At 47.7% G+C, this 23,889-nt stretch overlaps 1 protein-coding gene across 4 annotated transcripts in view; it reads right to left on the reverse strand.

Moving 5' to 3' along the window:
• MATCAP2 (microtubule associated tyrosine carboxypeptidase 2) overlaps window positions 1-22,963 on the reverse strand; it is a 28,665-nt gene extending 5,702 nt beyond the window's left edge. The window contains exons 1-5 of one of the 4 annotated variants that reach the window (XM_066239725.1): window positions 22,672-22,963; window positions 11,529-11,831; window positions 11,134-11,435; window positions 1,988-2,131; window positions 892-1,024 (exon numbers count right to left, since the gene is read on the reverse strand). In XM_066239725.1, coding sequence (XP_066095822.1) covers window positions 892-1,024; window positions 1,988-2,131; window positions 11,134-11,435; window positions 11,529-11,831; window positions 22,672-22,696 — 907 coding nt within the window. In that variant the 5' untranslated portion in view covers window positions 22,697-22,963. Of the gene's footprint in view, window positions 1-891; window positions 1,025-1,987; window positions 2,132-10,973; window positions 11,028-11,133; window positions 11,832-22,671 lie in introns of those variants that run through there. The other 3 variants (XM_066239727.1, XM_066239724.1, XM_066239728.1) reach the window with 3 other exon arrangements.
• Window positions 22,964-23,889: the final 926 nt, after the last annotated feature.

Genomic DNA, 23,889 nt, shown 5'->3' on the forward strand with positions numbered 1-23,889 from the left:
AGGGGCACGTGAGCACGAGAAGTGCCTCCTCACTTCAGTGCTCTACCAAAGGGACTCCGTCAGCAGCTCTGAACCCCAAGTCAGCAGGAAGGAGAGCAGGAGCTGACCGTAGGCCTTGCTCGAAGGAGCACTCTGCCTTCCGAAGGCTCTCACGTCTCTTTGGAAGAGGTCTAACTCTTGTAGCAGTTTCATTTTTTTATGTGTGTATTTTTCCGAAGTTAGAAGCAGGGAGGCAGTCAGACTCCCGCTTGTGCCGGACCAGGATCATAGCCCCCCCTCCCCGCCCGCAACCCACCAGGGGGTGATGCTCTGCCCATCTGGGGCGTTGCTCTATTGTGGCCGGAGCCATTCTAGTGTCTGAGGCAGAGGCCATGGAGCCGTCCTCAGCACCTGGGCCAACTTTGCTCCAATGGAGCCTTGGCTGCAGGATGGGAAGAGAGAGAGAGGAAGGAGAGGGGGAGGGGTGGAGAAGCAGATGGGCACTTGTCCTGTGTGCCCTGACCGGGAATTGAACCCGGGACTCCCACACGGCAGGCCGACGCTCTACCTCTGAGCCAACCAGCCAGGGCCACAGTTTCTTTTTTTAAAGGGAAGAACCATAGACTTGATGTTTAAAAAGAATCTCAGAGCTCATGTAATTCAGTTCCTTCAGTTTAAGGTCCAGGAACTGAAGTCCTTGGGGTTAAATGACCTTTTAAGCTCAATAGGCTGCACAGTACCCTAAAAATCCCGCCTGAAATGAGACATGAATCATTGTTGCTCTAGTTCAAGTGAAACCTAACTACTCCATGACTTTTGGCCAAATACTCCGAAGAAAGCCCCATATGAACGAGCAGTTCTGCGAGGCTGACCTCTGGAGTCTGGGACGGGCAGTGGAGAGGGCTGCCCTACCTATTTCGTGCCTCAGCATGCCCTCCAGCCAGTGCTCACGCGCGGTGGAGACGTTGATGGTCAGCGTGGGGCAGCCATTCACGACCGTCATGGACGCCCGGGAGAGCAGGTCCTCGGTGAGATGGACCACAATCTAGGCGGCACCAGGAAACATACTCACATGTGTATACAAACAGAATGTAAGGAGGGGTTAAAAACAACGGTCCCCCATACGAACACCTTTTCCTTTTGTTTCCACGACCCCGACTCTCCCAGAAACCAAGGAGATGAGCTGCAGGGTCAGCAGCTATGACCCTTCCAGCTGTGAGCCTCCAGGCCCGCCGGGGCCTCCGCTGGACTGGAAGCCGCGCGCGAGGCTGTGCTGAGCAGACCGGACTGAGCCGCCCCTGTGCTCACAGGCAGGCCCCCGGTGCACAGGGAGGCACAGGGCAGAGGCCTGGACAGACAGGACCGAGCCGCCCCTCTGTGCTCACAGGCAGGCCCCCGGTGCACGGGGAGGCGCACGGCAGAGGCCTGGGAAGACAGCACCGAGCCGCCCCTCTGTGCTCACAGGCAGGCCCCCGGTGCACCGGGAGGCGCACGGCAGAGGCCTGGGCAGACAGGGCAGAGCCGCCCCTCTGTGCTCACAGGCAGGCCCCCGGTGCACGGGGAGGCGCAGGGAAGAGGCCTGGGCAGACAGGGCAGAGCCGCCCCTCTGTGCTCACAGGCAGGCCCCCGGTGCACGGGGAGGCGCAGGGAAGAGGCCTGGGCAGACAGGGCAGAGCCGCCCCTCTGTGCTCACAGGCAGGCCCCCGGTGCACGGGGAGGCGCAGGGAAGAGGCCTGGGCACACTGGGCCAGAGCGTATTTCAAGCCCGAATACCAGGGACTGGCTTCTCATAGGGGAGGCCACTGGGGCACTCTCTTTGTTAACAGGCTTCATAAAGCAATTCAGTGCAACAGAAAATTGGACTTACAGTACTTAGAAAGATGGGTGACTAATTTCAGGAGCCAAATAGGGTTGGATAACAAAACCCGCAGCCACAAGCACGGGCACGCGGGGGCTAAGGGGCCCGTGGCGGACCCTTGGGCGACCCGCTCTCACGCAGGGCTCCTACCTCACCCATGCAGCCTTCTTTCATCATGTACTTCCTGACGTGGCCCCAGATGCGTGTTTTAGACAGCAGGCTGCCCCCTGTGGCCTGCTCGAACTTTTCATAGCTCCCGTATTTCTGCAGAGTCAGCTCCATGATATTGATGGACTGGAAGAGGAAGAGGAAGAGGAAGTGGGGGTGAGCAGTCTCCAGTATTCAGCACCTAACCGGCAGACCACCCAAACCTCTACCGACGACCGACGGTGACGTATAAATCAAATGTAACATACACATACGTGGAATACCACTGGACAACAGCAAGCACTGGTACAGGCTATGACATGGGGGAATCTTGCAAACGTGACGCTGAGTAAAAGAAGCTTGTTACAAAGGACCACACACTCTATGATCCCATTTATCTGAAATTTCCAGGACAGGCAAATCCACCAAGAGGAAGGAGATGGTGTTGCCCAGGGCCGGGAGGTTGGTGGGACATGGTGAGTCGTTTCTAATGGGGACGGGGTTTCCTTTTGGGGGTGATGAAATGTCCTCGAGTTTGACAGTGGTGATGGCTGCAGAATTCTAGCCACCCTGAAATCCCCGATGGCGCAATTCAGACGGGTGACCTGTAAGGCGTGTGGCTTTTACCTAATAAAGCCGTCTTTAAAAAAGGAATAGCCATCAAGTAGCACCAAGTAACGTTTAAACCACTCACTCAGAAAATGAAAAATCTCTCTATAAAATGTTCAGCATTGTCTTGGATAAAATAAACTTTCTGAAGAAATCTCCACATTCTGTTGAAAGATTTGCTTTCGGTGTACTTGCTGGTTCTGTTGACTGTTTAGCAGTCTGGACATCTGACCATCAGTCACGAGCCACTTCAACCGTCCGTGCTAAAACACTATCTCCCCCTCAGCTGCCGTCCTCACTCGGTGAACCGGGATGTGCACCAGGACACCTAGGTCCTCACTCGGTGAAACGGGATGTGCACCAGGACACCCAGGTCCCCACTCGGTGAAACGGGATGTGCACCAGGACACCTAGGTCCTCACTCGGTGAAACGGGATGTGCGCCAGGACACCTAGGTCCTCACTCGGTGAACCGGGATGTGCACCAGGACACCTAGGTCCTCACTCGGTGAAACGGGATGTGCACCAGGACACCCAGGTCCTCACTCGGTGAAACGGGATGTGCACCAGGACACCTAGGTCCTCACTCGGTGAAACGGGATGTGCACCAGGACACCTAGGTCCTCACTCGGTGAAACGGGATGTGCACCAGGACACCCAGGTCCCCACTCGGTGAAACGGGATGTGCACCAGGACACCTAGGTCCTCACTCGGTGAAACGGGATGTGCGCCAGGACACCCAGGGCCCCACTCGGTGAACCGGGATGTGCACCAGGACACCTAGGTCCCCACTCGGTGAACCGGGATGTGCACCAGGACACCCAGGTCCCCACTCGGTGAACCGGGATGTGCACCAGGACACCTAGGTCCTCACTCGGTGAAACGGGATGTGCACCAGGACACCCAGGTCCCCACTCGGTGAAACGGGATGTGCGCCAGGACACCTAGGTCCTCACTCGGTGAAACGGGATGTGCGCCAGGACACCTAGGTCCTCACTCGGTGAAACGGCATATGCACCAGGACACCCAGGTCCCCACTCGGTGAAACGAGATGTGCGCCAGGACACCTAGGTCCTCACTCGGTGAAACGGGATGTGCACCAGGACACCCAGGTCCCCACTCGGTGAAACGGGATGTGCACCAGGACACCCAGGGCAGCAGAAAGCCTGGGAGGCACAGGCCTGGTTTCCCGCGGGCGTGCCCCCTTCACCAACTGTGAGGTCTTGGGTGTGTCACTGTACCTTTCTCGGGGTTAGTTTCATCACTGGCAAAATGGAGACAAAAATCTCTGTCCTACTTACCTCACAGGCTCGTTGTGAGGACAAAATGAGGCACAGAGACAGAGAGAAAAAGAGAGAGTAGGGAGGGGAAGACAGAAATGTATTTTGTAATCTATCTCCTGTATAACTGGGTACAGCATTTAAGTTTTAAAACAATTAAATGCTGGGTTTTGATTTTAGAACTTAAGATAATTGGTTTGACCTCCATCTAATCCCAACCCCACCTTTAGAGTAAATTCTACCATCTAGACCCCCCACCCCCAACACTGAACAGCCTGGGGCAGTGGTCGGCACACTCATTAGTCAGCAGAGCCAAATATCAACTGTACAATGATTGAAATTTCTTTTGAGAGCCAAATCTTTTAAACTTAAATTACATAGGTAGGTACACTGTTATTATTAACTTAATTAGGGTACTCCGCAGCTGGCCAGAGAGCCGCACTCAAGGGGCCAAAGAGCCACATGTGGCTCGCGGGCTGCCGTTTGCCGACCACTGGCCTTCAGTCCTGTTCTCCAGGCCAGTGTTCCCAAATGGTTTCTTATGGAGAAGTGTTGACAAGCTATCATTTTAAAAAGGGCCCCACGGCCAGGTGTGTTTGGAATACTGGGCTACACATCGGGGCTGGTGGATGGCAGGCACACTGGCGGGTGGGGAAGGGAGAGGTGAGGGATTGGGAACAGCTCAGGGATGCAGATTCCGTCTCGCCAACTCTGAGGACAGAAGGATACTCGAGCTGTTTTGTAGGAGAGACCCTGGTCAGAGAGGAACCTGAGAATGCACCCAGGCAGGTTTTCAAAGGCAAATCAACAAAAGTGTCCTTTCACTGAGTCATCAAGGTCAGCCCTTCCTCCAAGGACAATCTGATGGGGTGCTTCTATCGGGCTGTAAGAAAATCTCCCTTGCTAGCTAGGCTAAGAAACGAACCCACTTCTCCAGTCTAATACACAACATGACTTTGGAACATACTAAACTAAAAACAATCTTTTGAAAAATCTTATCCCTTTAGGGCAGTGGTCTGCAAACTCATTAGTCAGCAGAGCCAAATATCAACTGTACAATGATTGAAATTTCTTTTGAGAGCCAAATTTTTTAAACTTAAACTATATAGGTAGGTACATTTCTGATTGAGGTAGCGCCTGCACGTGGTATTTTGTGGAAGAGCCACACTCAAGGGGCCAAAGAGCCGCATGTGGCTCGTGAGCTGTGGTTTGCTGACCAGGGCTTTAGGGTATCTGTGCAAGTTTTGATTTGCTAAACAGAACATTGTGTCCCCCAGGGAGGGCGAGGTGTAATTTAAAGGAGCCTTGCTTTGCCCTGTCCTGCTTGTTCACACAATGTGACGTCTACCAAGATAAAATACCATTAATCAAAACTTAGCCGTAAAGAAATTTTACGTTAAGACATCCTGCTATCAGTGAAGGCATATGGTTTCCAATTAAATTGTTTCTATCAAAACAAAAAATGAACATGTATCTTGCTTTGGAATACATAATCTTATGTATTATGCATGTGTTTTAATACAATAGTAGATTGCCTAGTTCACTTAGGCTGTAAACTTTAAAAGCAAAACATTGTTTCCCAAGGACCATATTTCAAAGCCATAATGTGATGCTGATCAGTGGCCTCGCCAGGTGCAGCTTACGCCTGACACACCTGGTGAGTCAGTGGTGAGGGACGCCGCGTGGGGTGCGGGCGGCCACCGACAGGCTCTCGCTGTCTGGACCGCTTCTGTTTGTGGACGGAGTTAGCCGCCAACACTTACAGACGTCAGGTGTGCGTGTGAAACCCCGGTGTCCAGTCTTCTCTTGACAATCAGGAAGAGGGGCCGGCACCAGGTGCCCGCGGTCGCTCAGATTAGCCGCAGTCTGGTTTCCGGTCTGCCGGTGCCTGGCCAGCTCTCTGCAACCACGTATGACCCCTGCTCAGACCCTCACGGGCATCGGACTCTCCACATAACCTCACCGTATGGTTTGCTAACTTGGTAAACAAAACCGGAATTTATTTTTTTTTTTTTTTAATTTTTATTTTTTTATTTTTCTGAAGCTAGAAACTGGGAGAGACAGTCAGACAGACTCCCACATGCACCCGACCAGGATCCACCTGGCACGCCCACCAGGGGGCGATGCTCTGCCCCTCCGGGGCGTCGCTCTACTGCAACCAGAGCCACTCTAGCGCCTGGGGCAGAGGCCAAGGAGCCATCCCCAGTGCCCAGGCCATCTTTGCTCCAATGGAGCCTCGGCTGCGGGAGGGGAAGAGAGACACAGAGAGGAAGGAGAGGGGCAGGGGTGGAGAAGCAAATGGGCGCTTCTCCTGTGTGCCCTGGCCGGGAATCAAACCTGGGACTTCTACATGCCAGGCCAACGCTCTACCACTGAGCCAACCGGCCAGGGCCCGGAATTTATTTTCTAACAATGAAGCTGGTCCATGGAGGCACGTGCTTTGGATACCTGAGCTCCATAAATCAAAATGCAACCCCCCGCCACAGGACGCTGCCACACTGCATCCGTGCGGGAGAGGGGCTGCCGTCCGAATCACAGTCCTTCCATTCTGTCTGTCTGCAACACCCGAGATTTCAGTCACTCGGCAGAGCTACCCGGGTAGTGTGGAGCCATTAACTTCTGTTAACTTTAGGTAATAAAGAAATTTTAGGACACTATAATTATACAAGCAGAACAGTTTCATGTCAGTTATATGGATGTAGAAGATATATATATATATATATCAAGTAATATCCTAACTCTTAAATAACATGGTTATGATGGAAATGGCTTTTCTAAGCCGTCAAACACCTTTTTAAAAAATGAGCTGTTTCTTGCAATTTTCTTTCTCAACTCCCACCACAGCTACACGGTTTTGTGTATGGACATATCTTTCTATAAGAAATCAAGGGCCCTGGCCAGTTGGCTCAGCGGTAGAGCCTCAGCCTGGCGTGCGGGGGACCCGGGTTCGATTCCCGGCCAGGGCACATAGGAGAAGTGCCCATTTGCTTCTCCACCCCCCCCTTCCTCTCTGTCTCTCTCTTCTTCTCCCGCAGCCAAGGCTCCATTGGAGCAAAGATGGCCCGGGCGCTGGGGATGGCTCCTTGGCCTCTGCCCCAAGCGCTAGAGTGGCTCTGGTCGCGGCAGAGCGACACCCCGGAGGGGCAGAGCATTGCCCCCTGGTGGGCAGAGCGTCGCCCCTGGTGGGCGTGCCGGGTAGATCCCGGTCGGGCGCATGCGGGAGTCTGTCTGACTGCCTCCCCGTTTCCAGCTTCAGAAAAATACAAAAAAAAAAAAAAAGAAATCAAGAATATGTGACCTTTGAAGTGTTACTGTTATTAGAGCATTTATGCTCCATAAAATGATCACATTTTATATTTTATATAAATATTTTATTGTGTTCTTGAGACATCACTTTATTCTGCACCGTGCCCGCACACTTCTAGTACCCGAGGGTCTGTGACATCCGTCTTCGCCCACACTGACAGTCCTCAACACTCAACCCTCCTCTCTCCTCTCTCCTAACTGCTTCTTTCCCCCACAGGTTACAGTGCCAGATGCCTGGAACCAAGTCAAAGGTTCAAAAAGCCTTCTCCTTTATAAATCAATTCAGTAGTCTGTTTCCACTGAGATGTCTGATTTTAGACACCACTTCCTTCTACAGCCCCCTTCTCATGCTGCTGTTGGCTTTTCTCTTCCTGCTTTTACTTCTGTTCCGGCGCTCACTATGGTACCGACGCCAGTGCAGGCCTGCTGGCTGATGGGGCCTCGTCACCGCAGGGGAGCTGGGCACTGGGGCGCCCACAGCTTCCCAAGGAGGGGCAGGGAACGGTCCTTCCATTTGAGCTAACCCATACAAATGTTTCCTTTCATTACTGTGGGCAATAAAAAATTTAGAAGATATTTTATCGCTACATATTCATTCTGAAATATCCCTTTTGTGAGCAGCGTATTTATAGTTCCGTCACGGAAAGTGAGAGCAGTGTGCTGCCACACGCATGTGTAAGGAAGCGGTGTGGGGACAGACCCCGAGGACTCGCCTCACTCCTCTGGATCATTTTCTCAATGGCTGCATTACGAGTACCACACCTTGTGTGAGGGACTACGGTCAGGTGTAAGTTCTCCGCACAGAGTAAAGGGCAAATACTAAGTGCTCTATCAGTGCTGGTTGTAACCTGTCACATGCTGATGGTTATGTGACTCTGTCCCTAAATTTCAAAACAATTTTAATGAACTAACAGCGCAGCAAGGGCCCTGAAAAAATATAGTGTCAACAATTCCGTGATAAACACAAGCATGTGGGAAACAAGCGTGCTTTCTGGTCAGGCTTCCCAGCTACCTCAATGCTAACTTCCTACTACTAACTCAGCACGTGCTTAATTTACTTGACTTTCCATACAAATATACCACTAAAAAGTGTTAGAGAAGTAGTATGATGGCCAAGGAGAACCCCATGTTACGGTATTCATGGTAAATATGAACCCTATTGTGTCAATGAAGGACCCAGGTGCAGTCTGTCAACGACACCCACTGGGATTGTGCAACTCAGCGACCCTTTGGGAAGCCAGGCCTTTAGCAGACCAGGAATCTCAAACTGACAGTAAATGTGGCCCAAAGGGATGTTCTCTTTGGACAGTAGTTTTTCTTTCTCTAAAATCAATGTAGATGGCTTTACGAGATCAACTTAAACCCACCACTCCCAGTTCTCACGTCCAGTAAAGTCTGGAGGGAACCGCAGTGTCCACCCGCCTCCTTCTGCGGGGTCCCACGGGCGCAGTCGGCTGCCCAGCAGCTGAGCTGGAAAAAAGCTGTCTACACTGAGGAAAGCGGTCCCAGATTCCGCATGCAGGGTCTTCCTCGGTGTAGACAACGCTTTACGCACGCACGCCTTCTTCCAGAGCACCCCCACGCCCAGCACATTCTAAAATGCCAGCCTCCGACAGGAAAGGTGTTCAACACAAGACATCCTGCTTGCGCAGTTCAGGCAAAGCAAGCCGCTCTTATGTGGGAACGTTTAGTTTCGGCAGAGAAAACTGTTTACCAGTCAATCCCAGATACCAGGCCATCCTGCAGCAGTTCCTTCTGAGATCAGCAGCTTCAGGCCCGCTATGTCCAAACCCCCTATGCGCGGCCACTAACCAGGGTCTCTACCCTATACCCCAAAGCCTTACTACTCTCACAGGAAAGCTCCCCACCAATGATCCCCTCTGCTCCAGTTGTAACAACTCGGGCTGGGGCCGGAAGGACATCACGTTAGAACCCACCAAGTTCCGCACAGGAAGTTAAGCATGTTTTATGGAGGCCTTGTTCTGATCAGTCTCCTTTATTGGATTAAAGTGGTCTGAATGGGACATCTGGCATTTGTTGAGAGCAATGTCCCAAACGGTGGCATTTAAAGGACAAGCCAGCCAGGAGCTTGAGCTGTTTAGAAGTCTTATGCACCCCAAGTGTAAGCTGTGCCTCCCAAGTCGGAATGGGTTAAGATGCAGCACGCAGAACCACAGGCCCAGGGGAGTCGTTCTCAGCCTGTGGGGCTGCCGGTGCTTCCCGACCACCCCCAGAGGAAGGAGACAATGTTCGGGCTGCCGGTGCTTCCCGACCACCCCCAGAGAAAGGAGAGAATGTTCGGCTGCTGGTGCTTCCCGACCACCCCCAGAGGAAGGAGAGAATGTTCGGCTGCTGGTGCTTCCCGACCACCCCCAGAGAAAGGAGACAATGTTCGTCTTGACTAAACGGGGGGGATCTCTCCCAGGGGCAGGGGTTGGGGGTGGACTCCAAGTTAAAAGGACGAGTGGAAAAAATCTCAGCCATTTCTTTCAGCACTAAGAAGGGAAAAAAACAAACAGCTTTTTAATAATTATAAACTTTAAATAAGTGAGATTCCCGTTCAATCAACTGCAATTTCCACACAAAAAAAAAACCCCACAAAATGATTGCCAAAATAAGAACAAAAACAATAGCTGGCGTTCAAAATTAAAGTTTAGCACAATCTCAGCATATTTAAATAAAAAGCAATTGCCCATTAAAAAACAGAGATGCAGGAGAAAAGGTTTCTTCTAGCAAAGGGAAATAAATAGCAATATTAAAATGATTTTAATCTTAAAATAAGCTTTACAGAATGGCTTTAAAAGACTGGTCAGATTCCATGTCGTTAATAATAACAAAATCTGCTGGCCACAAACCCAAAGAACTGTATTGTAGAAAGATGCTAAAAGAGGGCCCCCACTACAGGAAGCGGGGCCACGCGGTGTGACTGGCCTACCTACAGACGCTCGGCCACTGGTGGAGCCACGCTGAACCTGACGCGTCACGAGAGCTCGCACAGTCAGCGTGACCCAGCGGAGTCCGCCCCACAGACCGGCAACCTCTCCTCAGTACCTGAGGTAGATCTGGAAGTGGGTCAGCCCTCTGAGTAGTGCGAACGCTCATGTACGTCCTCGTGCCTCCTGACCATCCAGAGTGCGACTGTACGTGTGTAAGGCAACATTAAGAAAAGGCAAATGTAGGATCTTCTTGTTTCCATAAACTGGCTATCAAACAAACATGATTTTAAGTAAATAAAACTGGAACTGGAACTAATTTCATTTTTGGAAGAAACCTCACTTGCGGGGGGGTCAGCGAGCATGAAAGAAGGGACGCCTCAAAGGGCCAAGCACACACAGCGGAGTGCTGGGTGTCTAATGAGCAAGCTGGGAAGTGGTGATCCCTCACTCACACAGGATTGCTGAGTCTGAAGATAACTTTAAAAACTTCATTATTTTCTTCTTCAAATATTTGATGATGATGATAAACTAGGTCAGTGCAGCACTAACAAGTTCCTGGGCAGTATCAGGCCGAGGTCCCCACACTGCCGACGGGGCCCTGAGCAAGCTGGGACCGTGTACGACAGGAGAACCAGAGCCGCACGCCCCCTCTGCGGGCGCAGAGCCAGGCAGGGCACCGGGGACCCCACTTGTCTGCGGGCTCACTCACGGGCCACCAGGTGTCATCCCCAGTGACAGCTCGGAGCCAGAATCTGAGGCTCTCTTCCTAATACAGTGGCTCCCTGCCGCAGTCTATAAATCGATCCTTTACAGAGCCTCGTCAGTGCAAAGGAGTTTACATAGAGCCTATGCCACTTACCTGGGGACTTCTTGTCACATGTACACATGTTCTGGGTGGGAGTTAACTACAACATGCTAACAACTGGAATATTTTTAAAGTCTTTTTTCTTTTTATAAAATTGTAAATACTCGTCTTAGCCACATAAACACGAAATAGCACTACTGACAGAGCATTTTACCTGCTTGAGAAACCGGTCGGACACGTTGCAGTGCTTGGCGAGCACGCCCGGCAGAGAGGGGTTGGCATACTCAAACTGAGGGTTGTACGTAAAGTCCGACTTGAAGAATCTCAGTTTTTCCTTCTCCAAGTTGGTGGGCTTTATAGCAGTCAGTATGCAAAATCTCCTTCCAGAAAAGTCATCTCCTTTTTCAAAACTTCTAGACAGTTGAGGCTGTGACTGCGGCTTTGGCTTTGGAAGCGTGGAGAAATGGCGTCGCCTGACCTTGGTTTTGGGTTTGGGTGGCAGGACTATGTTGTTCCCTGTAACAGAGATATCACGCGTGAACCTCACAGGATTTGACACTGAACTAGTGACAAAAACAGCGGGCTGCCTTTCCAGGCAGTACCAAGTACCACTGCTCATCACGGGCACGGGGGTTTTCATCTTGCGATCTTTACTACGAGAAGAGCTAGCAGATTTGCTGGGCTTTCTACATCTTTTGGAGTAGGTGCAGGAAGACTGCTTTTGCAAATGATGCTTTTTCTCCTCTTTGCTCTGTAGGAGGACATTGTAACTACTGGTCCCAGTTGTGAAAATGTCCTTTAGTACTCCAGGAGGTAAACGGGAAATGCTTCTTGTGCTGCCAGTGGCCAATGGCTCTTCTGCATTTAGAATAGACTTCTTAGCCAGTTCTTGCTCAGGCCAGTGAAGCTTTTCTGTGTTAATAAACAAAACCAAAACAAAAGAAATAACAAAGATACCAGATGAAGCAAATTGCTTATGATATGAAAAGTATTCTGAAGGTTCTGTACACTTTATGATTTTGCAACAATCTTTAGAAAAGATACTTCTTTAAAAGGATATATCACGGCCCTGGTTGGTTGGCTCACTGGTAGAGTGTTGGCCAGGTGTGTGGAAGTCCCAGGTTCGATTCTCGGTCAGGGCACACAGGAGAAGTGCTCATCTGTTTCTCCACCTCTCCCCCTCTCGCTTCTCTCTCTCTCTCTCTCTCTCTCTCCCCCTCCCCCTCCTGCAGCCATGGCTCGATTGGAGCAAGTTGATGGCTCCACAGCCTCTGCCCCAGGTGCTAAGAAGAGCTCAGTTGCTGAGCAACGGGGCAATGCCCCAGATGGGCAGAGCATCTCCCACTAGTAGGCTTGCTAGGTGGGTCCCAGTTAGGGCGCATGTGGGAGTCTGTCTCTGCCTGCCTCCCCTCCTCTCACTGAATAAAATAAAATTTAAAAAGGATATATTACTAAACTTTAGCCATGCTAAACTAGACATTGTCACTTTTATATGAGTGTTTATATGCTAAATTAGTGGTAGTCAACCTGGTCCCTATCGCCCACTAGTGGGCATTCTAGCTTTCATGGTGGGCAGTAGCAGAGCAACCAAAGTATAAATAAAAAGATAGATTTAACTATAGTGAGGTGTTTTATAAAGATTTATTCTGCCAAACTTAGCGAAAATCCGACATAAAGTACTTGGTAATTATTATTATATGCTTTAATTTGCTGTAACTCTGCTTTATAAATTTTATAAAGTTACTTCCCTACTTTATAAATCACCATTACTGTGGAACCAGTGGGCGGTTAGAAAATGTTACTACTAACAGAGATACAAAAGTGGGTGGTAGGTATAAAAAGGTTGACTACCCCTGTGCTAAATCATCTATAAAAGTCCGCAGCTTCAAACCATTTAGTGATCAAAATTTAAATACAGAAGCAAGATAATACACATAAATAATCCGAATATTCAACTCTACCAAAGAATGTGGATTTCAAAAAAGGATATAGTTTTTAATAGTATTTATCAATATCCAAGTAAAACCTAAGGCACTTTCAAAGCCAATACAATCTACAAATCTGACAGTTTTATAAAGGTAGCTATCATAAAGAAAAGATAACACTGCCTTACTGATCTCAGAAACCACTTTTAGGATTAAATACATAAGTGTATGTTCAAGCATGTTTTAATAATGACACTCAACATTACTTGGTTGATTTTCTTAATTCTAGATTATAGTTTAAGATGAAAGAAAATCAAGTAATTTTGTTGCTACATCTGAAAAAACAATTGTAGTTCCTGTCACATAGATACTAGTCTATCAAATGGCAAATTAAGGAGAGGTCGCCTCTGCCGTCAGATCTCACGTGTTTAAAGGGTAAGAGTCAGTTCTACGCTGCTGCTCAGGGGCTGCTTCAAGACTTAATTTGCATCCCTTCCTCCCACAAATACTACATGAGTACTAACTAGGCCGGGGCTCTGAAAACCACCTGGACAAATCCGCTGTTCCTGCCTCCAGCCAGCCTACAGTCTGGCTCCGAGTCACGGCAGTCCTAGGAGGATCTGAGCAACAACACAGCGCAGTAAGAATGTCAAACGTGGAAAAGAAAAAGTATTTAGACTTCAGAGAAAAAGGAGAGCAATGTGAAGAGAAACAGGCGAGGGGATTTCAGGTGGGCCCGGAAGATCTCTCAGATTCAGTTCTAAACTGACAGAATGTTTGGAATTGCCTGAAATCCTGCTTCTCTGAACTAGACTCCGGCCGAAGCCCTCCCTATAAATCGGACCACGTCTGCTCACAAACCTCTTCTAAAGCCTTTCCGCAAATGAGACATATTATGATTTTCATTTAGTTCTCTTTTCTCATGGACCGGAATGCCTCTCACCCTCAACCTCTGGCTCCTACTCCTGAGGCAAGTTCAATGCAAGCTGATTTGGACAAGTGCCTTCCCTGCCAAGAACCAGACAATTTATCTTATTTCAACTTTCAAAATTGTTTATCCACATACATCTGTCATTCACTCATTCATGATTAGACAATCAGGGATCCTTTCTACAATTAGTAATAATAATGACAATAAGAGCAGCCATTATTTGTTGACACACTTATATGAGTTTGGATTTCATCCAAACTACATATCACGTACGCCTCAGAGATGTTAATTGGCTCAGTGTTCTATGACAAGACAGTCATCACATGAAACAGCGAGCTAAATGCAGGTGTGTCTGGTTACAGAGTCCACGCTCATTCTCACATGTACGGTCATTCTTTCCATTATCCACATTCAGTGTTAAAGCAGCTACAACAGTGCACCGTTTCATCCTCTGTACAAAACACGGCCCCCCAGGAAGACGTGGTGACCTGAATAACTATGTACTAAACAGGTACCAGGACCATGTGCTCTTCGTCTCTTTCCAACACTTGGCACGGTACCTGGTCGACAGTCAGGAAGTGTACACTGAACAAGTGGCAGGACCTTAAACAGGCCATTCTCCAGCCAGCATAGACAGACAGGTATTAGTAGTTCTGGGACCACTTTATATTTATACGAGGAGATCACTGCCCGAGTGGAAATGTAGCAGGGAAGACCCTAAAGCAGTGGCTCTCAACCAGAGGCAACTCTGCCCCCCCCCCCAGGGGACATTGGCAGTGTCTGGAGACATTCTGGTGTCACCACAGGGAGAGGTGGTCCTGGCATCTGGTGGGTAGAAGCCAGAGAGGACGCTAAACATCCTTCAATGCACAGCACAGCTCCTACAACACAAATATGCATCCTAAAAAGTGCCAAGTTGGAGAAACCCTGCTTTAAATGTAACTTTTTAAAGCGCAGAGGGCACAGGGTTTAGGGTAAAGAAACAGTACCAGGTTGAAAGTGGGCAATAATCTGTCGGGAGCCGATCCACTAATGCTGGCTAACTAGGTCACAGCAGGAGAAGATCCACAACTGCTGGTTGACAAAGTCACAGCAAAAGAAGATAGAGTCACCGCAGTAAAGACCAACAGCTGCGGGTTGACAAAGTTACCGCAAGGAAAGGCACATCGATACTTCCCCCTTTAATCTTTTGAATTAATCTGGCCTTATATTCCCCCCCTTTTCTGGGTGTGTGCTATTATTTATGGCACAGGAATAATAGTACCGTGCTTTCCCTGTAGATTCGTAGTAATTTCTTTGGAAATGAGACAGAAGGTGTAAGTTCCACAGAAAAGCCTGTAAGCCCCTTGAACTGGGCTCATAAACATAAGAGGCTGGCTATGATATCCCTCGTAAAGGGTTAAGTTTGTAGGAGAATTTCTTCTTACTAATCATGTTAGAAAGAATAGATTGTGACTTGTGAATGGGTAGGAGGCAGTGGTTGTGCAGAGCACCTTTCGGCCTTTACTTAATTCATCATTTTTCCTCCCTAGCCTTTTCATGTGATAGAGTAGAGAAACTTTCCTTTCTTCTTGCTTATTTGATCTGCAGATAGTGGAACACTCTAAGAAGAATATAGTTAGAACTTAACTAGTGTGTGAATATAGTAAATAAACAGAATTTGACTAGACAATAGAATCTTAGAAAAGGAGTAATGGAATGGCCCGTTGCGTGGCCTGGGATGGGAACGCAGTCAGCAAGAAAAGAATAATTTGCTAAGAGAATTGTTTTATGACTGAAGGCAGTTGCTGGGCTTTCTCGGTGAGACACTCTCATGAGATTTATATACTTTCCCAAAATTCTTTCTTCAGATAATGAGAGGTATGGGGGGGCATCCATAGAAGCAATAGCAATTAATGCCTTCTGATATTATGTTGCTACTAAGCTATCTTGCAGGTGCACTCTATATACCTTTAAGTGTTATGACAATTTCTTTTTTTTTTTTTTTAATTTTTTTTTTTATTTATTCTTTTTAGAGAGGAGGGGGGAGAGGGGGAGAGAGAGAGAGAGAGAGAGAGAGAAGGGGGAGGAGCAGGAAGCATCAACTCCCATATGTGCCTTGACCAGGCAAGCCAGGGTTTTGAACCGGCAACCTCAGTGTTTCCAGGTTGACGCTTTATCCACTGCGCCACCACAGGTCAGGCCAGACAATTTCTTAATAAGCAAGCCTTTTGAAGTCTTGTGAGAAAAGTTAGGACACTGCATAAACTCAAGGCCATTTGCCTGAGCAAGCAGTGGTCCTTTGCTACTCCCTAATGATTTTGTCTGTTAATCTCTCTCTGCCCCTTGACTCACAACAACAGTAAAGTTGAGTTATTAGTTAGTACTAATCCTTTAAAAGCTTTTACCAATGTTGTTATCGCTATTCAAATTATTTTGTAGTTGTACTTTGAATGATTTGCCACCTGATTTGTAGTTTATAGATATAAATTAACTGTTATCTGGAAACATGTAAACCTAGTGAAACAGAAGCAATGATTAATACCATGTAATTGTAACTTGGTGTATATGTATAAAAAAGGAGCTATACTAGCATTTGGAAGAGATGCCTGGCAGTAAATGCTAACTAGAGAATAAAGAGAAAGAAAAGAATTCGGCTCTCTCACTCGATTTTGCCGACGCCGTCTCCTCCTGTGGGACCCCTGGATCCCCCCCAGGGCTGGACCCCGGCAATAATCCAAATATGTAATGTGCTTAAAAGTCCTTCTACTTAACGATTTCTAGGCCCACATGTGAAATTTGAAAACAGGTGACATAAAAGTATGAATTTGCGGAGGTTAAATGTCTACTACAATCAAAGTTGAGAGGTAAGAGTGGGGGCCAGGCTGCACAGGGTCATGCTGAAGGTTGATTTGCACAAAGACGCCATTCAATAAGTGTTAAAAAAAACAGCCAAAACGAAACAGAACAAACAAAACTTGCACCGCAGGCAGGCAGGTCCTGTTCCTCAGGGGCTGCGAGGTCAGTGTGGCCTCCGGACAGTCAGAACTGGGCGGGCTGGCCGAACACAGGCTGCGGCCCAAATGCCCACGAACAAGGTCAGTTCCCCTAAGAGATGCCACAAGTTTAGGAGACAAGAGGTGGTGGCGCAAGGAAGCCCGACACGGACACTGACAGGGAAAGGGCAAGAGAACGGGGATAAGAACACGGAGCCCCAGAGCCAAAGAAGTGGGGTGAGGGAGCCCCAGAGCCAGAGAAGTGGGGTGAGGGAGCCCCAGAGCCAGAGAAGTGGGGTGAGGGAGCCACAGAGCCAGAGAAGTGGAGTGAGGGAGCCACAGAGCCAGAGAAGTGGGGTGAGGGAGCCACAGAGCCAGAGAAGTGGAGTGAGGGAGCCACAGAGCCAGAGAAGTGGGGTGAGGCCCGGCGGCCAGGGACCCAGGAGGTGACCAACCTTCCCGCCCGGTCTTCACAGGAAAACGGGGAAAGAGACCTCAAAGTAAATATCAGTGGATAAGACTACTAAGAAATTCCTAAGTTTGATGGTTTATTATATTTATGTTGTGTCGATTTAAAAAAAAAGAAATCACTGTAAAAACGCTTTCTTTGGTTCCTGACTCAATAGCTCTGTGACCAAAGAGGTGAGCTCAAAAAGTTCTTTTGTTTTGTCATAAGGCGGTCAGGGACCTCTAAATCCATAATTTTGTCCCATCTGGAACAACTTATATACTTCAGGGTACTTTTAAAAAGTCTGAAACCATCTGCTAAAACACGGGGGGGGGGGGCGAGAGAGGTGACAGTGTATATGGAAGACAGCCCCCCGCTCCCTGAAGATGCAGCATTTCAGGGCACTAATTACCTCCCGTAGCCTCAGTCCTTGTTAAGCTCCATCTGCTGATGACTAAGGTCTGGGAGGGCCAACGCCGTTTTTATTTAATAAATGCCGATCCTGCCAAATGTTGGCATCCCACAAAGTTCATAAAAGTAGGGGCAGGTGGTCCTTCCAACACTCATGCAAGGATAGGAATTAATTTCTCACAGTAGTCACACTAATCTTATTTTCAGTTGTATGAAAATTGTTAGAGAACCTAAAAGTTTTTTGTAATTTTATTTACTATTGTTTAAGAATAAATGGCTTTAAAACCTGCATAAGACCATAACAGAAGCCCAGTAAAAAGGTTTCACTGAAGAACATCCTATTCTAACTCCTTTTCCTGAAAAATTAAACTATTTTTTAAGCATCAGTGTCTTCTTTAGGGGAAGTGTAACTCATTTTCCCTCAGTAAGGTAGCTAAAAATCATGCTTTCTCATATTAAGTCACTATGTAATGTGACACTTTAGCCATCAGCAATCTGCTTATCTAGAACCTTGCAGTAAATGCAGATAATTTGCTGATCAAAGAAATCATTCATCCCAACCTGATTCCCCAAACTGAGGAAGAAAGGAAAATATTACATCAAAATTGATACTCAGTATATCCACACAAGTAGGTGAGCGTACTGAAATTACCAACACAATGAAAGCGTCCTTTGTATCTAGAACAGGAGCAAAAGACACCAGGGTTCCTGGCTTCCAGTGGCAGCTCGCTCAATCACCTCTCTGTAACGTCGACCCAATCACCAAACCCATCAGTGCCTCGTGTCCCTCATCTGAAGGAATGGGGAGAGGGGGACACTGAGAGGGGGACTCTCAGTGCTTCACAATTGTGAATAGGTGAGGCTTCACGCTAACTATGAGGTCCTTGGCCGAATGGAAGACTAGATCGCCAGAAACAAAGCTTAGTGGAAAATACCATTCAACGAATTCTGACCCACAAGATGACAATCTTATATGGCTCACTAATATACACTTATGAAGCCTGAGCACCCTGGGGTAATTACACACCACAAAATAGTAAGTCACTTGATTACAAACAGGGGAAAAGGCAAAACAAAACAATCCCCGAATAAGATAAACACTTTTACCAAGCAGCTCGCCATCATTTAACACGAATGAGAAAGTCCCTGTCAACAGCAGAAAGGATGACGAAGCCGCGGTGCACTCATGCAGCAGAACAGCACATCGGTGCACTCATGCAGCAGAACAGCACATCGCAACAGAAAAGAGCAAGCTGAGGGGTGCAAGCCGCAGCGCAGATGGATCTCTTCCCTCCCGTCTGGCAGGTTCACTTCGACTCATCCTCAGCTCAAACATCATGGTTCGGAAGCCCTCCCGGGAGGTTCTTGAAACCACTTGCCATGGTCTCAGTGTCCCACTTGTTTGAATGACGGCCTTCCCCAACACTGAAATCATACAGCCCACTGCAGCGGACAGCTGTGTTTGTGTTTGCTTACTGCTCTGCTGACGCAAGGATCGCCAGGGCAGTAGCAAATGGAAGAGAACATCTGAGAGGAGAGAAAGGACAAGATTGGACTGCCTGAGGGTTGAGAAGACAAATCATACCAGGACAGCATAACACAGTGTCACAGACAGGTTTAATGGCAGGTGCCTATGACTGGTGTAGGACATGCAGGAGCGATGTGCCTAAATGCATGCATCCCACAAGGCCAACCACGACCTCACGGAGACTCGGGTCTTCAGTACTTTTAAAACATTCATCTTTGTTACCAAGGAACTTCGTTTCCAGGGGACTCATGACTCACATCTTATATCACATCCATACTAAGGGCAGTAAGAAATTGTAAGTTAACAAGCTTATATGGCTTCTCTCAGCACTTTGCTACTCACTGAATAAGCTAGATGTCTTCTTTTCTATTTTGCAAGCAACAATTTTATAGTAAATTATAATCTTTCCAGACAAAATCTATTTTACCACAAGACTTACTTGTGATAAAAACTTAAAAAACACCAACCTGAGTAATTTATCAGATAACATACCACTGCTGTTAAATGAGATTTTCATGCTGAACTTTGTGGCTGAAATCAGCATATAATTAAATCACTGTAGCAGAGTGTGACTTTCCCAGTGGTGGAGAACGTGGGCTGGGACTAGGAGCTCCTGATGTGAACCTTGGCTATTTACCAGTAACCATGACCTTGACCCAGTCATTGACCTTCTCTGCACTGTGGTTTCTCATCCATAAAACGGTATAATAAACTACATATGTCATAGTATTGGTGTGAGGAACAGAAAGGTTGATATACATAAAGTGCCGAGAAGAGTGTTGGCCTGCAGTAAGCAGCCTGTGTTAATATCAGTATCATTACTATATTCAATATTACATTCAGTTCCTATAGAAATACTCCAGGACATTATACAAATGGGAAAATACTTAGAATCATTAAATTTGGATTTTCAAGGTAAATTTAACATTAAGTAATTAATTCTACATTCCAGAACCAACATTTTCATGGCTTTCGTATAATAAACCATCTTCTTTTAAAACCTATGAGAATGCACAGAACCTTTTCTGATTTGATTTCATTTCAAACAGCATATCCAGCATATATACATCTTTCTTATTTTAGTTCCCCAATGAGTAGTTACACCAGGATGCTATATTTAGATTACGTTACATCATGACTAATACGTCTAAACTAGATTATATAGGAAGTGATATCAGAAACACTTAATTTCTTCAGTCCTGTATAAAAAACAATCAGTTTGTTCTATATTTATAGCTATTTTAAAGCTGAAAAAAGAACACATTTCCATCAGTACTCTCACCACAAATTACAAAGTTCTGCTATCTAGCACAGGGGCTTCTCAGATATCAGTGAATAGTAAAGAGACAATGAAATGCTGGGCACAGTGTTCCAGAACCATCATTTTAGTCAAGCACTATGCAAAAGAAATGGAGATACTAATTTGAAAAATGACCTGTTCAGTTATTTTTAAACAAGCTGTGAATTTGAGACTTGAATTGTCTCAAATGGCTATTTGAATTTTTAATAAACTATAGAAAATCACTGCCAAATTGTCTATCTCAGTGTATTCAAAATGCAGAGTTAGATTGATAGGTGTACTGCAGTTAAATCACGGGAAGAGGGTTGAGGCAAGAGGAACGTGTGTACTATCAATATTTTATAAAGTACCTCTCTTCAATCTTCCAACTCTGTATAGATATTAAAAAAAAAAGAGGAGCTCCACTTTGTATTGCTGACTACTTGGTCAGAATATCCACTTTCTAATACGATCATACTTGTATTCTCTCTCTACGATGATAATTAAACTTTGGGGAAATTATTTTAATTTCTTTACTTCTAAATCGCTAATAACTTTCACTTTCACAGAATCTAACTGTATGCAGTTAAGGCTCTCAAATGTCAGGGTGGTGGTAGTGTAAATTTTGCCCTCCAGGGGACATCTGACAATGTCTGGAGACATTTTTGACTGTCCCAACTAGGGTGAGGAGGGTACGGCTCCTGGCATCTAGTGGACAGTGACAGGGGTGCTGCTAAACAGTCTCCAATGCACAGAACAGCCCCCTAACAAAGGACTGTCTAGTAATTCCAAGTTAATAGTTCCAAGGCTGAGAAACCTGCTTCAAGACAAAAAGGTGGCATGGTATTTTTAAGTAAATTTCAACATTTTCATTGTATGTTAAGTTGAAAACGGCATCAACATCAAATCACATTTGAAAAATCTAGTGGCAGTGAAAGTTGCCTCTCAGATTCTATAATTGTCTATACTTCCTGTCAACAGAACGAGAGAAATCACAGCAATGTCATGACTGAACAAAAATCAGCTCCATATCTTATACCATGGAACATGAAATAAAATAGTATAAAGTTAAGACCATAAGTATTTGAAAAGGAATTTCATTTTACAATTAAAAAAATTCTATTCGGTACTGCAATGTCATAAAGTAAGAAAGTCTGGCCTGATTTTGACATTAGTTTCACAATTAGGTGTTTCCTTTTTCTCTGTTGTTCATCCTAACACTGGACTACCATGAGCCCTGAGTTGTAGAAATGTTATGCAGAATCAAATGCTGGAAACCCCGGGTTCGATTCCCGGCCAGGGCACACAGGAGAAGCGCCCATTTGCTTCTCCACCCCTCCGCCGCGCTTTCCTCTCTGTCTCTCTCCTCCCCTCCCGCAGCCGAGGCTCCATTGGAGCAAAGATGGCCCGGGCGCTGGGGATGGCTCTGTGGCCTCTGCCCCAGGCGCTAGAGTGGCTCTGGTCGCAACATGGCGACGCCCCGGAGGGGCAGAGCATCGCCCCCTGGTGGGCAGAGCATCGCCCCCTGGTGGGCAGAGCTTCGCCCCTGGTGGGCGTGCCGGGTGGATCCCGGTCGGGCGCATGCGGGAGTCTGTCTGACTGTCTCTCCCTGTTTCCAGCTTCAGAAAAATGAAGAAAAAAAAAAAATGCTGGAAACATGGCTAGAAAATTATTCTAATATTATATAAGATACTTTTAAAAATGATTAATATCCATAGTTATTTAAAAAAAAACATGAAGACCAGTAAACTTTCTGCCCTGGAGTCTGAACACCCATTTTTTTACACTTGCCATAGTATATACTAAAGTGACCTTTTAAAAATATCAACTCAAAACGTCCTACCGACCTAATAAAAGCAGGCACACCAACAAGCACTATAAATACTGATATATAGAGATGTAGTCTTTCGGTTAGCTCTGATTTTTATGAACACTCTAGAAAATTAGATCCTAGACCTAGAACATTATAATGCCTCATTACCTAGCTAATATTTAACAACGCGCATTTTGGCTGTATGTCTGTAGGGCCAGTAGTCTGTGTATTCTAACTCCCTCCCCCGGATTCCACAGCACGTGGCTCAGTGATGATGAGCGACAAAAGGAAAAGGGACCGTTTTCTCCCGCTCGACACAGGTGCCCGGCGCCCGGCTGCGCGGAGCCCGCACCGACCGTTCCCGGGGCCTGCGGGAGCCGGCCCGCCGCACCCCCGCCGCCGCCTGCCCGCCAGCCCGGGGGCCGGCCCTGCCCGCACTCACCCGTCACGCGAATGGATTCCAGCATCGTCCGGCCGAGGCCGCGGGCGGTGGGCTCCGCGGGCGCGGGGGACGAGGGCCGGGCCGGCCGCCGGACCTCCGGACGGGGTGGCGGGAGGAGGCTGCTGTCGGCGACTTGGGGCGGGAGAAGGCGGGAGAAGGCGGGTCGGGGCGGGCGGAGACCTGCGAGCCCTGGGCGGCGAGCAGCGCTCCCTCCAGCACGCAGGTGACTGAAGGCGCACACCGCGGCCCCACGCAGGGTAGCAGCGTTTAGAACCCGCGGCTGTGACGTTGCCGCTCCCCCGTTGCTAAGAAACGTTCCTCGCGTCCGCAGGCGCGGCGCTTCCCAGAGCCTGCGTGCCGCTAGGGGCGCTCGCAGCGAGCGAGACGTGGGAACTACAACTCCCGGCGTGCACAGCGCAGGCCGGCACCCAGTGGGCTCGTGGGCGGGGCCCCGAGACAGGTTGCGACGCAGACAGTTTGGCTGATGACTCGCACGGATGTTTGTGCCTTCTGCAGAAGGTCTTAACAGGGCACTAAGTTTACAAGAGAGGGGTGGTGGGACCTGAAAGGCAGCTCTAGCTGCGAATTTCAAAGCCACCCTCCTCCGCCCTTCAGTTAACGTAGAAGGTGCGAAAAAACGACAACCTCTTTAGGTTAAGCTGATAATGCTAAGCACTTTCATTAGTTGAGCAAGCCCGAATACTTTCACCGTTTGACTACCCCAGCACAAGATCCTAACTACTGTACTACAGTACAAATGTCAACTTATGACTGTAACTGATAGGCTGACTGTCGTTTTTCAGTTTATTATTCCGTGGGAAATGTAGAGACTATATACCATTTGTTGACAGCCTAACGTGCGCACGGTTCTGAGACAGACCTTGAGGACACAGAGAAAGGAAAGAAGTCTCGGGAAGCTTACATACAGTCTAGGAGCTCATCAGATCGCGGTAGTGCTGTCCATGTTCAGAGCCACATTTTCTAGTTACCCTTCAAGGCTGAGACAGTAATATAGGAGAAAGGCATGCAGACGGAGCTCTAGTCTTCCCTGGGACTCAACCCTCCGGCATGGACAGGACGCAGAAAGAGTTGGGAGGAGTGTAACACTGAGAATGACAGCGTGCAGGAATTTGCATCTTTTTCCTCAATTAGGAGGGGTTAGTGGAAATATAACTATCACAAACAATGGATTACCCCACATCCTATTCTGTCAGAAAA

Source organism: Saccopteryx bilineata, chromosome 7 (genome assembly GCF_036850765.1).
Source record: "Saccopteryx bilineata isolate mSacBil1 chromosome 7, mSacBil1_pri_phased_curated, whole genome shotgun sequence".
Taxonomy (NCBI): domain Eukaryota; kingdom Metazoa; phylum Chordata; class Mammalia; order Chiroptera; family Emballonuridae; genus Saccopteryx; species Saccopteryx bilineata.